The sequence below is a fragment of the Zootoca vivipara genome, chromosome 2 (assembly GCF_965207765.1).
Source record: "Zootoca vivipara chromosome 2, rZooViv2.hap1.1, whole genome shotgun sequence".
NCBI lineage: Eukaryota > Metazoa > Chordata > Lepidosauria > Squamata > Lacertidae > Zootoca > Zootoca vivipara.
The window spans coordinates 98,324,541-98,343,984 of NC_142584.1; the positions used below are offsets into that span (position 1 = coordinate 98,324,541).

At 48.6% G+C, this 19,444-nt stretch overlaps 1 protein-coding gene across 2 annotated transcripts in view; it reads left to right on the forward strand.

Moving 5' to 3' along the window:
* PRICKLE2 (prickle planar cell polarity protein 2) overlaps positions 1-19,444 on the forward strand; it is a 127,525-nt gene that overhangs the window by 72,739 nt on the left and 35,342 nt on the right. For both annotated transcript variants that reach the window (XM_035106742.3, XM_088663315.1), the window contains 4 exons: positions 4,404-4,541; positions 5,746-5,949; positions 7,343-7,529; positions 17,650-18,516. In XM_035106742.3, the coding sequence (XP_034962633.2) occupies positions 4,404-4,541; positions 5,746-5,949; positions 7,343-7,529; positions 17,650-18,516 (1,396 nt within the window). The remainder of the gene's footprint in view (positions 1-4,403; positions 4,542-5,745; positions 5,950-7,342; positions 7,530-17,649; positions 18,517-19,444) is intronic.

Below are 19,444 nucleotides of genomic sequence, written 5' to 3' on the forward strand. Positions count from 1 at the left end.
CTTGATGTTGCCAGTAACTGGAGAACCCTAAATGTTATCTGAAATGTGGCTGAATCAAATCTGGGATGTGGCACTATTGGACAAACTGACTGAAAAACTAGGTGAACAAGGAATAAACAAAGACACGCTTTCCAAAACACATGGCTCGACTTTATTTCATATGTTTATACAAAAGAGCATGGCTAGCGACTCAAGGCAAGCTGTGGACAGATGCACATCTTTTAGCATATTGGGCCATGAGTCAACAGTGTGATACAGCAGCAAACAAAGCAATGCTATTCTAGGCTGCATAAACAGAAGTATAGTGTCCAGATCGAGGGAAGTAATAGTACCACTCTATTCTGCCTTGGTCAGACCACACCTGGAATACTGTGTCCAGTTCTGGGCACCAGAAGGATGTTGACAAGCTAGAACATGAGCAGTGGAGAGCAACCAAGATGATCCAGGGTCTGGGAACCAAGTCGTATGAAGGATGGTTGGAGGAGATGGGTCTGTTTAGCTGGAAAAGAAGAGACTGAGAGGAGATATTATAACCATCGTCAAATATCTTAAGGGCTGTCACATGGAAGATGGAGCAAGCTTGGAGGGCAGGACTCAAAACAGCAATGGTTTTAAGTGGCGATTCCAACTAAACACCAGGAAGAACTTTCTGACAGGGGAATGAACTCCCTCGGGAGGAGGTGGACTCTCCTTCCGTGGAAGTTTTTAGCAGAGATTGGACAGCCATCTGTCATGGATGCTTTAGTTAATATTCCTGCATCGCAGGGGGTTGGACTAGATCAGGCTTCCTCCAACTCGGCCCTCCAGATGTTTTTGGCCTACAACTCCCATGATCCCTAGCTAGCAGGACCAGTGGTCAGGGATGGTGAGAATTGTAGTCTCAAAACATCTGGAGGGCCGAGGTTGAGGAAGCCTGGACTAGATGACCCTTGGGTCCCTTCCAGCTCTATGATTCTAGTAGGATGGCTGTAGTTTTTCTGTGTCTCTCATATGAACCTGTTCTTCCATGTGGGGTATGGGGAGAGTTTATTGAATGTTGTTCCGTATAATACCTGTAAAAGATAAATAAACAGGTGGGTTTTTTTTACACACACATATAACCCTCTGGAAGGCTTACAAGCCAAGGGCACGGGGACAACAGCAATCCAGTGTACCTGGAGTTTAGAGGTCCATTGCCCCTGAAGATGAATATTTCATGTAGCATCTTTGGTTGACAGGAATGGCTTCCCTGAGTGAAGCTGGTGTTGGGTAGGTAGACAGAGCTTCGGGTGGGTGGATCCAAAGGGAGGTATGGCAGGAGTGACTTCTCTGTGGTTCTCCATTCCATTCCCAGATAGCTCAGTTGGTTAGAGCATGGTGCTGATAACACCAAAGGAGCAGGTTCGAACGCTGTATGGGACAGCTGCACATTGTAGCGAGTTGGACTAGATGATCCTCAGGGTCCCTTCCAACTCTACAATTCTATTATTCCCCCTCCTCTAGTTTTTCCATGAGGGAGCACTCAGCATTCTGTGGCCACTGACCATGCTCAGTCCTAATAATGTTAGGTTTGAGTTTGCCCACCAACCTTAGGGTTTCCTCCCTTCCTTAAGTTTATCTTGTACTTCTGCAAATGCTGGCATTCCCCAAGCCTGCTGACCCCTCCCTCTTACCTGCAGACACTGTCCATTTTGACTCCTTAAGGGTTTGCCCCTTGGAGAATGAGTTCGCTGTTAGTTATATATAAGTCACACTGTTACTTTCGTAGGCAGGGCCTTCAGGCTCTTACATCACTTGTGCCAGAATTCTGCACCTGAAGCATGATCCTGTTTTGTTTTTTTAAAGATTATTTTAAATGTGTTACTCGAGAAGGTGTTTTCAAAAGCATCGTGCAGTCTGGGACCACTCTAGTTAAAATTTAAAAACAAAACAGAATGGGAGGTGAAAACCCAAGGGCGCTCAGATGATCTATTACATATGGCCTGTTGGCACTTCAAAATTGCAGCCCATTGAATTATTTCCCAAGGGCTGAAAAAGGGTTTGTCTGTGTGTCTCCCTTTAAATAACTTGGGTTCCGCACTGAGAAATTGTAGTGTGCATTCTAAACATTTGAAGGCAAGGCGGCCAGTGGAGGGGAGGCCTTTTAATCATCCTGACAACATCTTGTTGGTCTTGGCTTAAGCCTGAGCCCAGTTTCAGAGAACAAGCAAGCAAATAGTTATGGACCTGCCATAAGCTGCGCCGTCAAGAGCTTGCTAAGCTCTTTTGAGTGCCACTGAAGTACCTTTTTAAAAGACCCTTGTCTACTGAATCAGGAAGTAATTTATCCCTTCTCAGTTTTGAGTTCAGCGGCAAGTGAATTAGCAATACTCTGTTGACTTGCAGAAAGCAGACCAGTAATTTAACCTATCTTCTACAACAGGCATCCCCAAACCGGCCCTCCAGATGTTTTGGACTACAATTCCCATCTTCCCTGACCACTGGTCCTGTTAGCTAGGGATCATGGGAGTTGTAGGCCAAAACATCTGGAGGGCCGCAGTTTGGGGACGCCTGTTCTACAATGTTGTTTCACCTTAACTTACACCTTTTCACGTTCACCTATATTTATATCTTCTTGTACATTTCGACTTCCCCTTCTCTTCCTCCCTGGCTTCAAATTTATTACCGTTCTCGCTGCTTCTATTTATTTTCCTCTTGAGAGCTTTACAAGATATTTGTCTTCAACACAAGTTCCTTTATATATATATTCCAAATTTTCCCCAATTTTCCTTAAATTTTTTATTTGAACCACCCCTTATCGAATTTGTCAATTTGGCCAAATCGATGTAACTAATTAATTTCTCTTGGAACTTCCTGGCTTCTCCATAATTTATCAATTAGAATTCTTGCTGCCGCCATTGAGCATAGAAATACCTTTTCATCCTTTTTGTCCACTTCTTTATCAACCATTCCTAGTAGGAAAGACTCAGGAGTTTTTTTAATATATTTAAATATTTTCTTAAGCTCTTCTAATACCCCACTCCAAAAAGGCTTAATCTTGGCACAGTGCCACCATATATGTGTGAATGAGCCTATTTATTCCTGACAGTAAGAGCTGTTCGGCAGTGGAATTTGCTACCAAGGAGTGTGGTGGAGTCTCCTTCTTTGGAGGTCTTTAAGCAGAGGCTTGACAGGCATATGTCAAGAATGCTTTGATGGTGTTTCCTGCTTAACAGGGGGTTGGACTGGATGGCCCTTGTGGGCTCTTCCAACTCTATGATTCTGTGATTCTATGTGCCAGGAGAAGACTAAGATGGCAGTCCCTTTTAGATACAGTGCAATCACATCATTTGCTGAGCTTATACATTCCCAAGATAACATGCATATGTGAAAATCACACATAGCCAACATTTCCTTTTTTCTGGCCTGCTACTGGAAGGCAAGTGGGAGAGACCTTCTGCAGTGTCTCTACTGCCTTTCCCCCCGCTCCTCCGTATGTGAATGGTTGAGTGACTGGAGGAGGAAGGGAGATGAAGGTGGAAGGGAGGCAGGTAGAGACAGATGCAGGCAGAAGAAAAAGGCTGAAATTGATTCGGAATGGCGCTGAAGCCAAACGTGTATAGTTTAATTTCTGCAAGTTAAATGTGTGTACTTGGCTGTACTAGTAAGAAGCATCTGTCTACCAGTAGTCAGAGTAGGTTTGCCAGACTCAATAGAGGACAGGACCTCTGTGCCTTTAATTGCCCTGCTTTCTTTTGAGTCTGGAAACCTTAAAGAGAAACCAGCAGACCCTTTGCTTGGAAATTAAACAAAGGGTCTGCTGGTTTCTCTTTAAGGTTTCCAGACTCAGAAGAGAGCAGGGCAATTAAAGGCACAGAAGCCCTGTCCTCTATTGAGTCTGGCAACCCTAGGTGAAAGGAAAGGGGCTAGAAAGCCACAGCCCAAGGAAGTCTTCTTAATTTTCCTTGGATTTCACAGTTTTCCAGTGTGTTAATCTCTGGACTGGCCATGTCCCTCAAGTAGTGTCCTAGCATTGTAATTATTCCCTTACACATCCTTATCCCAAGACCCACCAACTTTTCAGGGTCAACCGCCATGTTTTTATGACACATAGGTCTTCCTCGAGTTATAAGCAGCCATTGGTGTTTTTTTTAAATAATGTGCATGTGTGCATACTGGGAGTATCATTAATAAACTGGATAGCAGCAGTCGAAGGGGAAGAAGTATAGAAAGCAGCAGAGACCATTGTGGTTTGAGGAGAGGAAAAAGAGAAATCGGCTTGCGAGAGTCTGATCTGGGCTGAAAGCCCATCTGTTGAGGGGAGAAAACATCTGCATGTAGGTGGCAAGTTCCTCCCACGTTGCCTGCAAAAAAAAAAAGTGCTGGGGGAGAAGCCAAGGCTTGCAACTTCCGGTGTAACACAGATCATTGCTATTAATCTCTAGGTACGATATTGCAACTCACTGGATGAAGAGGAGAAGAGAGAACTCAAACTCTTCAGCAATCAGAGGAAAAGGGAGAACCTGGGCAGAGGCAATGTTCGACCCTTTCCAGTCACCATGACTGGCGCCATTTGTGAGCAGGTAGGTCTATCTTCACAACATATTTCGGCCAGGTGAATCTTGGATTCACAGAGCAGTTTCCCCAAGTTGTGGCATTATGCTACTGTGGCACACATACAGCACAATCTTGCAAATTGTGTTTCTTGCAGAGGGTTATTGGGCTGTTTTTGTTTTGATTATGTATTTTGTGTTTTTATATTGTGATTTTATCTTGTGAAATGCCCTGCGACCTGCAGGTATAGGGTAGTATACAAGTTTAACAACTAATCATGCTTTCTGTTGTAATGTTTAGCTTTTGGGTTATGAGAGGTCATAAGAAGAGACACTGGCAAGTCAGGAGACAAATTTGTTCTTTGCTTTGACTTTACAAAGGAAGTTTAGTACAAATTCTTATTAATTAAACTATTCTCAGGGTCAGAGAATTTACTTGTGTGGATTGGTGGGGGGGGGCGGGTTCCCACCACATAATCCCCAGGGGAAATTGCATCTAGGCTGTGCATTGCTAGACCAAAAAACCATAAGCAAAACAAACTTGCTCACAGCCAGAATTAAGGGAGCCTAGAAAACCATGTCTTCCCCCATGTCTGAAACACTTTGGACAAAACCTCCACCTGGTTCTCCCTTGTAGTCATGAAGAAGACTGAAAAAATGGCAGTATGTTATTATTTTGCATGTTGAAATTGCTAAAGGATTCTTTAAAAAATCAGAACACAACACACTCCCGCTGTTTCTCCCCAATTTTTTTTTTCAATATGGGAAGCCCTCCCAACAAAAGGGAACCCAGATACAGTCGAAGGAAGCGTGCTATCCTGCAAAGTTCTTGTGCAGTATCCAAGCAGCCCAGCTGTCTTGCTTTCCTCTCTCTCTGTGATGGAAGACAGAACAGGCAGAAAGAGAAGCAGAACCTGGTGCCCTGGCTGCTGTTTGCTTGCTCCAAGGCCCATCCATATATGGACGGGGTTTGGAGTGTACAAGCAGCAACCATTGCGTTGTGACTGGGAGCTGCGATGGCGCTCATGCCCATGTGTTGAGCGGATCATTTCATTTTCATTTGAACCCCAGGGAACCCCAGTTTGACAAAGGACCCGGGTTGTGAGTAACCCAAAGGAGCAACATGCATGGTGTATCATTTTGTAGAACCTTGCATTCTTTCCAATGCTGCCATGAGACCTGGCTGCCCTCAGCTGTTTCCCCCTCGGGTGTCATTCCCTTAATGTCTTTGCAGTGTGGAGGCCAAATCAATGGAGGAGACATAGCCGTCTTTGCATCGAGGGCAGGTCATGGAGTTTGCTGGCATCCGCCATGCTTTATATGCAGCGTCTGCAACGAGCTGCTGGTAGATCTCATCTATTTCTATCAAGATGGGAAGATTTATTGTGGCCGGCACCACGCGGAATGCCTCAAGCCTCGGTGTGCGGCATGTGATGAGGTAAGGCCAGCCAAACATCTCTGCTTCTTTTTTGAATGCGCGAACACTCCTCCTGTTGATCATGATGAATGGTTGCAAGTTTCCAAAGTCCTCTTTGCCAGCCTATCTTTGCATCTACATCTTGCAGCTCTACAAGCAAGGAAAGATGTGAAATATCTCCAGACTGGTCCACGTGTTAGCCTCTGTAGCGGCTTCTCTTTGCAGCGGCCAGCACAAGCATGCGTGGATGCAGATGCCCACACCTAGCCCAATGCCCCTGCCAAGCCCAGAACTGCTGGCCATTCATCCACAGTTTATCCTTTTGCAGGGTGGGGAGGAAATCTGCACTACCCTTCATTGAAACAGATTTGCACTGTGTACAACAGTGTACATAATAAATTGTGTGTGCTTTCTCCTCCACCCCTTTAATGCCCAGTCTGCAGCTGAGAGGTGGAAGAGGGGGGAGCTGCAGCCTGTTTCAATAGGCCAGGGACAGGATCGTAGGGAACTCGAACTGTCAAACTTCACGGCAGCTTTAGGGTTTTGAACACGGCTTGTTGATTTCGAAGCTCAGTACAGTACTAATCACGCAACGCTGCGCCTCATTAGTTTGCCGAAATCAGAAGATTTTCCAGCTCCCTGGTAGTCGAGGTACTGGAGCCCAAACCACAGTCAAGATTTTGTGAAATCTGCCTTGTTTGCCTTTGTTGCATGTACAGAAGAAATATAAATGTAAGGTAAAGGTAAAGGTAAAGGGGCCCCTGACCATCAGGTCCAGTCGTGTCCGACTCTGGGGTTGTGGCTCTCATCTCGCTCTATAGGCCGAGGGAGCCGGCGTTTGTCCGCAGACAGCTTCCGGGTCATGTGGCCAGCATGACAAAGCTGCTTCTGGCGAACCAGAGCAGTGTATGGAAACGCCGTTTACCTTCCCGCCGGAGCGGTCCCTATTTATCTACTTGCAAATTTCCAAAGTCCTCTTTGCCAGCCTATCTTTGCATCTACATCTTGCAGCTACATCTTATAAATGTAAGAGAATAATAAAAAAATAACTAACCCGATGCTTCCCACTTCCTGGCCCCCATTTACTGAAAATGGAATAGGAGTCATCTTACGCTATTCCACACAAACCCCTGTTCCATGTACATCCCATTTTCTCAACCATTTTTTTTAAAAAAAATATTTTTTATTTTGCTGTAGTAGAAAATTAGGATTCAAAAAAAGGCGTAGATGTAAGAGTCTTGAAGCAGCGAAGCCGTTAAAAAGCAAGCTCAAATCAGTAATATTTATTTACTTGTCTATCGGTCTCCTCATGCGTTGAGCCTCTAGGCAAATGGCCCCTACGACAGGTCGCAAGAAAAATGAGCGAAGCTTTGCTTTCTAGGCCCTAACACGTTTGCTTGATTTCCCACTACAGATTATCTTCGCTGACGAGTGCACAGAGGCTGAGGGAAGGCACTGGCACATGAAGCACTTTTGCTGTTTTGAATGTGAAAAGGTGCTGGGCGGGCAGCGGTACATCATGAAGGAAGGGCGGCCATATTGCTGCAACTGTTTCGAATCCTTATACGCGGAGTATTGCGATACCTGCGCCCAGCACATTGGTAAGGCAGCCATTTCAAAATCTCCATCCCTCGCTGCCAAATTTGGGGTGGGGGGTGGGCGGGTCGGGAGCGGGAACGATCCAGGCAACCTTTTATGTGGGTTTGTAGACATTATTTATTTCGTTTTTGTTTTTTAAGGCACGAACACAATATGGCGTGTTGATACATTATTGTTTTAAGGTGAATCGCGCCCCTAGGCGAGCAGTTGAAATGGCTTTGTTTTGGAAGTACATGACAGGCCCTGGCATCTGTTTCTGTCAGCCGTCCAACAAACCACTTGGCAGGTGTAGGCGTCTAGCTTTGGGCCTGGAGTCTACAAGGCAGTGTTCCTGCTGGCGGGGAAGAAAAGGGAAATCTCTAGCGCCAATACCAGCTCTGGATGGGGCTCCCGATTTCATCAGTTAAAAGAAGTAGTCCTCAGCCCTGGAAAAAAAAGAGAGGGAAGATCAAGGAATATCTGTGTGAGGGACAAGGGATACAGGGAAGTCCCTCCCATCTTAAGTTCCAGTCCATCACCAAGCGCTGGAGAGAGTAAGGAGAGCTCTGCCTCCAGCGGAGAGTCAGGAAGTGGTGTCCGAGGCTCAGGCAGGGTTGTGGAGCCCATGCCTCAGGTGGGACAGGAAGTTGGACGCACGGGGGGGAGGCCAATCCCCCCAACTCCCGAATTGCGACGCAAACGTAGGGGGAAGAGGTTGGGTCTGCCAAAGTTGTGGTGCTGGAAGAAAACGCGCCAATCGCCATTCGGGAGTTCTGACACCTCACCTTAAGGATGCATTTTTACTGCTCTGAACACTGTAAATAGTCAGCACTTAATAAAAGCCTTAAAAGACCATGCTGGAGTCGTTACTCTAGAGTAGCCATACCAGGCCCTCTGACAGCAACTCCCGAATCTTTTTTGGCTACTTTGGAGTGCAGCGATGAGCGCTCAAGAGGCTGAGCATTGGAGGCTGGAGGCTGAAGCAGCGAAGCAGGAGCTACAGACCCTCACAGCGCACGCACAGCAGCAATTGCATGCCGCTCAGGAGGAAGCGCGAGGGGCGCAGGAGGAGCTGAACAAGCTGGTGGACCAGGTGAGGACAAAAGAGGAGACTGAGAAACAGCTAAGGGTGATGGTATTAGACCTGCAGAAAAAGTTGGAAGAGGAGAAAGCCGCTAGAGGTGGGGGGGCACCCCAGCCGCAGCTAGTCCAAGTGAGAAGGGGACAGAGCCTAGTCACCAAGTTCAGCGGAGACCCGAGGGAGTACCTCGGATTCGAGACTGAGATAAATTATGCGCTGGAATTGCATGCAGCAGAATTCCCAGATGACGCGCACAGAGTCTACTTTATCATAGAGCATTTGACGGGGGCCGCCCGGGAATGGGTAAGACCGCTCATCGCGCAAAAAAATCCTTGCATGAAGAACGCAACTTTATTTCTAGAAGCTTTAAAATTAATGTACGCTAGCGACAGTGAAATGGAGGCCACTAAACAGGAGCTTCATGACCTAACACAAGGAAAATCGACAGTTAGAGACTACTGGGCGAAATTCACCATGCTGGTGCACAAACTGGGGTGGGATCTGAACAGTGAGCCAGTGAAATCAGCCTTCTACCTAGGTTTGCATGCAGACGTTAAGGATGAGCTGGCAAGAGGTCCTAGACCGCAGACTATGGATCAGCTCAGCAAAGCGGCGCTAGCGGTGGGGGTGAGGCAGGAATCCAGATGGTATGACAAACAAGCGACGCGCGCAGCAAAACCTTGGTTCCCACGCTCTCAGGACAGACCACATCACCAAAACCCACCCCAGGGACCGCCCCCAGACCCGCCCAGACCAAGCCCAGAGCCGGAACCGATGGAGATCGGGGGAGCGCGCGCGCGGGCTTTTCAAACCCCGGCGGCGCCAAAACGCAAGGAGGGAAGAGGAGGGAATTGCTTTCTCTGCAACTCCCCCCGGCATCGCGTCAGAGACTGCCCTCATCGCAGGGAGTGGCAAGGAAAGGCGGGAACGGTTGTACCTTCCCCCACTGACGTAGCACCACAGCAGGGAAACGAGACAGCCTGGCTGCAGGAGACAAGGGGCAGCAGCCAGGCACAGTCAGCAGTGAACAGCCCCAGCCCGCCCACCCGCACAGAGAGGAGCAGAGCCAGCCCACCCCTCCCAGAGCAGGAGTGGTTCTAGAAGTCACGCTGACGCTCCCAAATGGCTACCCCCTGTCAGTCCTCGCCTTAATTGACAGTGGGGCATCTGCCAACTTCTTCTCGAGAAACTTTGCAGAAGAGCACCAAATCCAACTTCTGCAGCTGGATTTTCCCCTGCATGTGGCCACCATTGATGGCAGAGAGTTGCTGGGAGGGGCCATCACTCATCAAACCCCCCCCCATGAGAATGACGGTGGGAAGGCACTCAGAGACACTGGCTTTCAACGTCACGACCATCTCAGACCCCCCCATCGTTTTGGGAATGAGCTGGCTGGCGCGCCACGACCCTTCCATAAGTTGGCACCAGAGATGCATCACGTTTGGGTCGGACTTTTGTCTGGAACATTGCATGCAGCACCAACCAGGGGAGGGGCCTCCGATAGCCACGGTGGCCACCATGCACGTCAAAGGGGGTGAGGCGATACCCAAGCCGTACTGGGACCTGCAGGAGGTCTTCAGCGAAGCGGAGTCCGACCACCTACCCCCACACAGGCCTTTTGACTGCCAGATCAACCTGGTGCCGGGGGCAACTATACCCCCAGCCAAGCTGTACGCCATGTCAGACCAGGAACTGGAGGATCTGCGCGCTTTCATCGACAAGAACCTCAAGCGGGGGTTCATCAGAGAAAGCAAGGCAGCAGGGGGCAGCCCGGTCTTCTGGGTGGACAAGAAAGACACGCAACAGCGCCGCCTGGTGGTGGATTTTAGACGGCTGAATTCGGTGACAGAGCCAGTGGCTTTCCCCATGCCCAGAGTGGATGATCTCCTGACAGCGGCACGCAGGGGCAAGATTTTCACCAAGCTAGACCTGAGGGGGGCGTACAACTTGATCAGGATCCGGGAAGGCGATGAATGGAAGACCACGATGTTCACGCCTCTGGGCTCTTTTGAATATCTGGTGATGCCCTTCGGGTTGCAAGGGGGCTCAGCCTGCTTCCAGGCCTTCATGCACCACGTCCTGGGGTCCCTCCTCTTCAAGAACTGCCTGGTCTTTCTGGATGACATCCTTATCTATTCCAATGACCCAGTGCAGCATGTGAAGGATGTCAGGGAGGTGTTGCAGCGCCTGAAGGACAACCACCTGTATGTGAAGCTGGAGAAGTGCAAGTTTCACACCAAGGAGGTGGACTTCTTGGGCTACAAGCTGTCAGACAAGGGACTGGCAATGGACAAGGACAAGGTGCAGACCATCCTGGACTGGCACAGCCCCAGGACGCGCAAAGATGCCCAACGACTACTAGGCTTCGCTAACTTCTACAGGAAGTTCATCCAGAACTTCTCTCGGGTCACGGCTCCCATCACCGACTGCCTGAGAGGCAAGCAGAAGTTCAGGTGGACACCAGAGGCACAAGCAGCGTTCGAAAGCCTCAAGAGGGTGTTCGCGTCAGACCAGCACCTGTTCCACGTGGTGCAGGATGCGCCCCTACGCCTGGAGACAGATGCTTCTGATAAAGCTGTGGGAGCGATTCTGTTGCAACTGGACGCCAACAGAGAGTGGAGACCCTGTGCCTTCTTCTCCAGGAAGCTGACCCAGCCTGAACGCAACTACACAGTGTTTGATAGGGAACTTCTCGCGATCCACGCGGCGTTCCAGCACTGGCGACACTTCCTGGTGGGCGCCAAGCACCCCATCCAGGTGTGCACAGACCACAAGAACCTGGAGTTCTGGAGAACGGCCAGGGTGCTCAACCAGCGGCAGATACGGTGGGCAGAGTTCTTCTCGAACTTCAACTTCTCCATCCACTACATCCCGGGGGAGCAGAACGTCAGGGCGGATGCCCTCTCCCGCAAGCCAGAGTACATGGAGGAGGAGTTGCCACCAGCACCCAGGCACGTTTTCCCCCCATCTGCATGGTCATGCGGTGCAGCAGTGGTGAGCGAGGCAGAACTCACAGCACTGACGGCAGCGGATGAATTTGCCACCCGCATCTTCAGAGACCTGAGAGGGGGGAGGGAGCAGGCCAAAGACTTTGAGGAGAAGAGGGGTTTGCTTTTTTACAGGGGAGCCCTGTACCTCCCGACCAAACAGCTGAGAGGTAAGGTTCTCAAGCAGATGCACGACAACCCAACGGCGGGTCATTTCGGAAGGGACAAAACCACTCACCTAGTCATGAGACACTTCTGGTGGCCAGGGGTGCGGGAGGATGTTCGGGATTATGTCAGGGGATGTGACACCTGCCAGCGAGCAAAGGTGGTCAGAGCGCCACCAGCAGGTTTGCTGGAGCCATTAGCCACACCGCACAGGCCGTGGGAAGTAGTGTCCATGGACTTCATCACAGACCTGCCGTCGTCCAGGGGCAAGACCGCAGTGTTGGTGGTGGTGGACCTCATGTCCAAAATGTGCCACTTTATACCGTGTGCCAGGGCGGTCTCGGCAGAAGAGACGGCCAAACTGTTTGTGGACCACGTATTCCGACTGCATGGATTGCCTTTAAGAGTTATTTCGGATCGTGGCCGCCAATTTGTTTCCAGGTTCTGGCGACGGCTCATGAACCTCCTGCAGGTGGAGGTCAGCTTGTCGACGGCTCGGCACCCGCAGACCAATGGACAGGCGGAGCGGGTCAACGCCATTCTGCAGCAGTACCTGAGATGTTACGTCAGCCAGAGGCAAACGGACTGGGTGGATCGCCTGCCACTGGCAGAATTTGCCTACAACAATGCGGTGCACGTCTCCACAGGGGTGTCGCCCTTTAAGGCCAACTATGGGCGCGACCTCAGATCTTTCCCGGAGAGGGAGGGGGAGGAGGAGGAAGAGGGCCCACAGGCCGAGGAGTGGGCAGAGGACCTGGAGACGGTGCACCAACAGCTCAGAGAACACTTGGAGAGGGCCAAGGAAGCGTATAAGAAGGGGGCAGATCGCCACAGGCGGCCGGGAGAGGTCATAAGGGTGGGGGACAAGGTTTGGTTATCCTCGGAAGGTCTTCCCACCAGGGGGCGATGCAGAAAGTTAGCACACAGGAGGCTGGGCCCCTTCACGGTCACGCAACAGGTCAACCCGGTAGCCTTCAGGCTAGCACTGCCGGAGGACATGAGAGTGCACCCAGTGTTTCATAGATCACTGCTGTCGCCGTACAGGGAAAGTACCAGGTTCAGGGACAGCGATCAGCCTCCAGAGGGAGGGGGGGAGACGGGAAACGCCCGACAGCTCAATGAGGCAACTGAGATTTTAGACTCAAGGAGAGGGGTGAGAGGACTGGAGTACCTGATAGCATGGGAGGACACTCCGCCATCCCACAATGAGTGGATACCGGCCACGGAAGTACCTGAGGAATTTTTAGTGGAAGAATTCCACGCCCTGTTCCCCCACAGGCCCAAGCCCTGGCACATGGAAAGGGAGGGAGAGGGGGAGGAGCAGGAGGAAGGGATAGCAGGCAGCAGCTCCCCATGGAGATGGGAAGCGGAATTTGAGGACACGGAAGAAGAGGTGTGGGTTTCACCGAGGTCAACGACGTCAGAGGCAGGAGAGGACTGGCAGAACATTTTTACTCCCACCAGCTCTGATGCCACTGACTTCTTGGGATTTCCGTCTTCTCAGGGGGAAGGAGAGAGATCGCAGGATTGGGGGGAAATTTTCACACCCACAGGCTCGGATGCCACAGACTTCTTGGGATTTCACTCGTCCCCAGCAAGCAGAGAGCCACTGGGGAGGAGGAGAGAGGAGCCTGGGAGGGGGGTGGATGTGAGGGACAAGGGATACAGGGAAGTCCCTCCCATCTTAAGTTCCAGTCCATCACCAAGCGCTGGAGAGAGTAAGGAGAGCTCTGCCTCCAGCGGAGAGTCAGGAAGTGGTGTCCGAGGCTCAGGCAGGGTTGTGGAGCCCATGCCTCAGGTGGGACAGGAAGTTGGACGCACGGGGGGGAGGCCAATCCCCCCAACTCCCGAATTGCGACGCAAACGTAGGGGGAAGAGGTTGGGTCTGCCAAAGTTGTGGTGCTGGAAGAAAACGCGCCAATCGCCATTCGGGAGTTCTGACACCTCACCTTAAGGATGCATTTTTACTGCTCTGAACACTGTAAATAGTCAGCACTTAATAAAAGCCTTAAAAGACCATGCTGGAGTCGTTACTCTAGAGTAGCCATACCAGGCCCTCTGACAATCTGTGTGGGGTTTTTTGTTATTATTATTTTTTAACTTTATTTTTCTATGCTAAGGGAGGAGACATTGTGCCCGTGAGGCATGGTAGCAAGCAAGCAACTCTGCTCTCAAAAGCGCTTTTAAAGAGATTGCACAGCTATTCAGAAAAACGGCTCTGATGCCTGGAGTAATTTTATATGTTTGAATATGTTGGGAAATCTCACTCAGAAGGCTTTTATGAAAAAAAACTCATAGAGCCATGTTCTAAAATATTACGATGTAATATCTCCCGTCAAGCTCAATTAAAGAAGCAAAGGCGTCTGAAAGTGCTAAAATCCAGCTCTCCGCAGTCTCAAATCCAGGTCATGAAAGCCAAATGAGAAGGTATTCCAATACTAGCTGAGGGTTTATCCACACTTAACCTGTTGCCTCGCTCTTCCCAGGCACAGGTCTGCACTGTCCCGGTCTGTTTCTGACTGGTTTTTTTGGGGGGGGGGCATGCTGAAGAAGTACTCATGTGTGAGCGGCTTTATTTGAGGTGGAAACTCTGTTGGTTGCTGGAGAGCCTTGCCTTTTAGTTGCATGGAATGCATGGCATCTGCTTGTCAGTTAGCGCTGCAGGTGGTATCACACAAACAGGTGTGTGCCGCTGATGTAACAAAGCCAGTGGGATCTGGCATGTACAGGAGTGTTGTGGTGCTTTTTTTCCTTCCGTAGCTGCTATAGGGGAGAGTCGTGGGGGTGGATTTCTCATGAGTAGAAAGTCACAGGTGAACCAAAGCTGGTTATTTTTTAAAAATATATATATGTATTTTTAAAAATCCATCATACCAAATCATAGCAATCAAAACCCATACAAAAGAGTAACCAAATATGATTCCATCAGAACATAAAACCTTTAATGATGATGATGATTTTATTTGTACCCCACCCATCTTCCTGGTTTGCCCCAGCCACTCGCGGCGGCCTCCAAAATATATAAAAACACAATAAAACGTTACGCATTGAAAGGTTTTCCTATACACAGCTGCCTTTGTATGTCTTCTAAAGGTTATATAGCTACTCATCTCCTTGACATCTGATTCAAAACAAATAATAGATCATTCCCCCACTAGTACATTTCAATTGTTTTTAACATTGTGTCTTAATGGTTGTAACCTGCCTTGGGACCTTAGGGTGAAGGGTGGACACTTAAAACAACAACAACAGCAGCAGCAGCAGCAGCTATATGAAATCCAAAGTATCAGAAATGAGAACAATATCCTTTATAATTCTATAATTAAGGCGACACATGAACAGTTGGCTTGCCATCAGTGTCCCTAAGCTGTTCCAAAATTAAATACCCTTTCTCAGGAATATGAGCACACACTGTAGTTTAAAAAAACAACAACAACACCAAAGCAAAACTCATTTTAAACGGGGAGACCCATCTGTAGCTAATGTTCTTCTTTTGAAGCTTATAAATCCTGGAATTTAAGAGAGGACAAGTCTTAACAAGAGGACAGTATCCGAACTGGCACATTACCTATTCTTAATTTCCTGTTTGTTCCATACAATTCCTTGAATCAGTTTTTCAGTGCACTATCACAGATTTTAACAAGAATGTATCTCAGATGCTTATTTGGATTTTAATCCAAATTAAAATTATCCTTGATTTGCGCATCTGAGAACTCAAGGAAAGTACTGAACCAATATTCTGTAAAGGACAGTATTTATTTATTTATTTATTTATTTATTCATTCATTCATGCCTTTTCCATTGATGAGACTCAAGGCAGCTTGCAGATATAAACAAGAACACCAAAAAACATAGAAAAATCAATAATCATAGAATTAAAACTACATACATATATAAAATCTGGGGGGGGGGGTTAACGGAGGTGATAAAATAGTGGACAACTAAAAGGAAGATACTCTTAAAATTAAAAGTTTTTTTTTTTAAAGGTCTTGATTGGGTGCCAAAAACGTAATAAAGAAGGTGGCAGGCAGACTTCTCCAGGGAGGATGTTCCCTAAATGGGGCATCTCCACTGAAATTACCCTCTCCCCAGTTGCTACCTGCCTCACTTTTGTTTGTAGAAGGGCTTATGAAGAAGAACTTCGTTTTCAGGCAACAGGTTTTCAGTGCCAGCTCTTTGCAAAGACTACCAAGGCAGTTTTAGGAGCAAATGGGATACTTTTCACATCGAAATTCTGTTTCTCTAACCATTACACTGCACTTGCTCTCCTACAAAGAGAGCTCAGTGAGCGCCGCATCCCCTTGTTTTGAGATGTTGGAGCGCGCTACGCTACATTGCGTCATACTTTTAAGAAAAATTCTACATTTGACTTAATTGCAGAAGGGGCTTCTTTTAGTCAGATGTTCTGACTCCGTGACTACAGGAATGCATGAATCTGATCAGTAACGTTATGTTCTCGAAAGACGTTCTCAGTTCCAAAAGCTACTTTGCTGTAGGTAGGTAGGTGTTACTAAGGTAACAGCTTGTCACCTCCCCCAGTGTATCCTTTGATGAACTTTGCTGCAAAATAAAGGTATGTATAGGGATCCAAGTTATCAAATAGTTGATATGAAAAGCTGGCATGCTGCAGGCAACCTGCAGCAGCTGTTTGGGGATTTTAAAGACACTCAACTTAATTTTTAAAGATAATCAAATTATTGCACAAGGAACTTACCACTTTTTCTCTTGTAGTGGCACGATTGCTCATATAAAAAAATTGGAAAGGCCATCTACATATCATACAATGGAAACAGGGAGTGTGGGCAATTGCTTTATCTGAGAAACTAGCCAAAAGAGAACATGCCCTGAATGATGCAACTGATAGGGATGGTTTTGCTAAAATATGGTATCCCTTTACAACAGGCAACCCCAAGCTCAGCCCTCCGGCTGTTTTGGGACTACAACTCCCATCATCCCTAGCTAACAGGACCAGTGGTCAGGGATGATGGAAATTGTAGTCCCAAAACAGCTGGAGGGCCGAGTTTGGGGGTGCCTGCTTTACAAAGTATTCAAACAACCCCCCTGATGTTTGGCGCCTACCAACTGTGCATCTAGATTTATGGGAAAATCTGCTGTTCAGTGGTACCTCGACTATGTGTGCATTTTCTGTAAGAAGCTCAGAGAAATCTTACCTGTCTATCTAGGCTGCCCTTCCATTCTGTAGAATCATAGAACTGTAGAGATGGAAGGGACTACATAGGATGGTTGTGTGCTTAGCCTTGGTATAGAGCACTGCTTGCTCTCCATTGTCTACATCTTTCTGATCCATTATTTCTGAACACAGAGTAAAAACTCGCCACTGTGCTAATTTGTCTGTGCTAAATATGGCGGTGGTGATCTGTGCTAATTCCATTGGCAGCTGGTCTGACCTGTGACGGGTAAGCTTTGGGACCCTTTGCTGGGAACAGTGTTTCTCGTTGTTAAGACCACAATGCATTTAATTCTTCTGGTAATCCCCAGGGAGAGTTAAGCGTATGAGCAAGGCACACTTTGTCCTCCGCACACTCCGCCCCGCTGTTTCATGATGGAAGGTTGGTGACAAAGGAAGGCAAACTGGGCAACTCCGGGGGTGGGATTACTATTAATTTTTCTTTAGATCTGGAGCACAACAGAGACCTGAGCAGCTATACCTAGAGATGAGTTTAATATTTCATTGCCTATCTTAAGCAGATTTCAGCAAACAGTGTGAAGATCATGGCATACTATTTGTGATCCTATATCACAGTCTCAGGTTTCAGGTTGGTATCGTGCTGAACTTTGACTACTCCAATTCCCCACCAGAGTTAAGGAGCCTTAACGTCACATCCAGTTGGCCCTAATTGTTCTCTAGATTAGTAGATGCTCACCATATTTATCTCCTTTTTTTCAAAGGCATTGATCAGGGTCAGATGACGTATGACGGCCAGCACTGGCATGCCACGGAGACCTGCTTTTGCTGCGCACAGTGCAAGAAGTCTCTGCTCGGACGACCGTTCCTGCCGAAGCAAGGGCAGATTTTCTGTTCGAGGGCGTGCAGCATGGGCGATGACCCCAACGGCTCGGATTCGTCAGACTCCGCCTTCCAGAGCGCCAGAGCCAAAGAGTCACGGCGTAGCGCCAAGATCGGCAAGAACAGGAACAAAGGAGAAGAGGGCGCCCCCAGCCAGGGCAGCAGCCAGCTGCAGGTGACCTCCAGCAGGCTGTCTACGGACGTGGACCCCCTCTCCTTGCAGATGGACTTGCTGAGCTTGTCCAGCCAAACGCCCAGCCTCAACAGGGACCACATATGGAGGAGCAGAGACGAAGCCTACCACTACGGGAATAAAATGGAGCAAAGTCAGTCGCAGAGCCCTCTACAGCTCCTCAGCCAGTGTAACATCAGGACTTCCTACAACCCAGGGCAGAGCCCAAGCAGCCAGCAGGAGCTGTGGGGCAAACATTTCAGCAACCCAAAGAGGAGCTCCTCCCTGGCCATGAAGGGACACGGCGGCAGCTTCATCCAAGAATGCCGGGAAGATTATTACTCAGGAAGGCTACGCTCGCAGGAGAGTTACAGTGACATGTCCAACCAGAGCTTCGGCGACACCAGGGGGAGTTACAAGGTCTCCAAGTATAACCAGGAGGAAGACAGCAGTCGGTCTGCACAGCAGTGCCGGACCAGGCATCCAATCAACGCACTGAAGTTCACCGAGGAACTGGCGCCCACAGAACAAACGCCACGGGGTTCGATGGAGTCCCTCGCTCTCTCCAATGCCACAGGTAGGGGTGCTGTTTTAGAGCGTGGTGCTTTTGCTGTGACGTTATGGTGGGAAATTCAGGTCAATGATGTTTGCACAGTATTTTTCTGTTGGTCTTATTGCTTCAATGGGCAATCCTGCCCTAGGTCGGGGTGATGTCATTGTGTTGAGTATGTATTGCTGCAAATATGGAAGGCTGTGAAGATTTAAGTGTACTTGGTTTGGACCTTAGCAAGGGCTGGATTGAACATTCTGCGGGAATAGGTGCCAGGCTGAACAAATAACTTTTTGCAGAATAATCGCATTGAAGGTCCCTTTTGGGAAGATTATCCTGCCCTTGTTGTTGCAGACCTGTTTTGTACCCCCAGCTGCTAGGGAGCAGCATGCACGTTTTGCCTTCAGGAAACAATAGCTGTTTGTTATGATGCCATTAGGGCAGGGATGGGGAACATGCAGGGATGGGGAATATGTGACCACCCCACCCTGGATGTTGGTGGACTCACAACTCACATCAGCCCCAGTCAACATGGACAATGGTTCAGGGATGATGAGATTTGCAGCCCAGCGACATGGGGAGGGACGCAGTTTCCCCTCTTGAGGCTTAGGGTCTCAGGATGGAAGACCTGCAGATTAACCACCAGCACGGTTCTCCTTCCTCCTCCGTGCTTGTTCGTTCCTGGCTGTGTTGCTTACGGGGTGAGAAGCAGGCATTTCTCCTGATATTCTGGTACACCCGTTGAGAGGGCATCATCTCCTAGTGAAATTGAGCTGGGAGCAGAAAGATATACGTAGGTAGATAGATGATAGATAGATGATAGATAGATAGATAGATAGATAGATAGATAGATAGATAGATAGATAGATAGATAGATAGATAGATCATGGGGCAGCTGCAGCCTGCCTGGAATGAGAAGCTGGAATGAGAAGCAAAATGGCATTGCTTTGTGTAT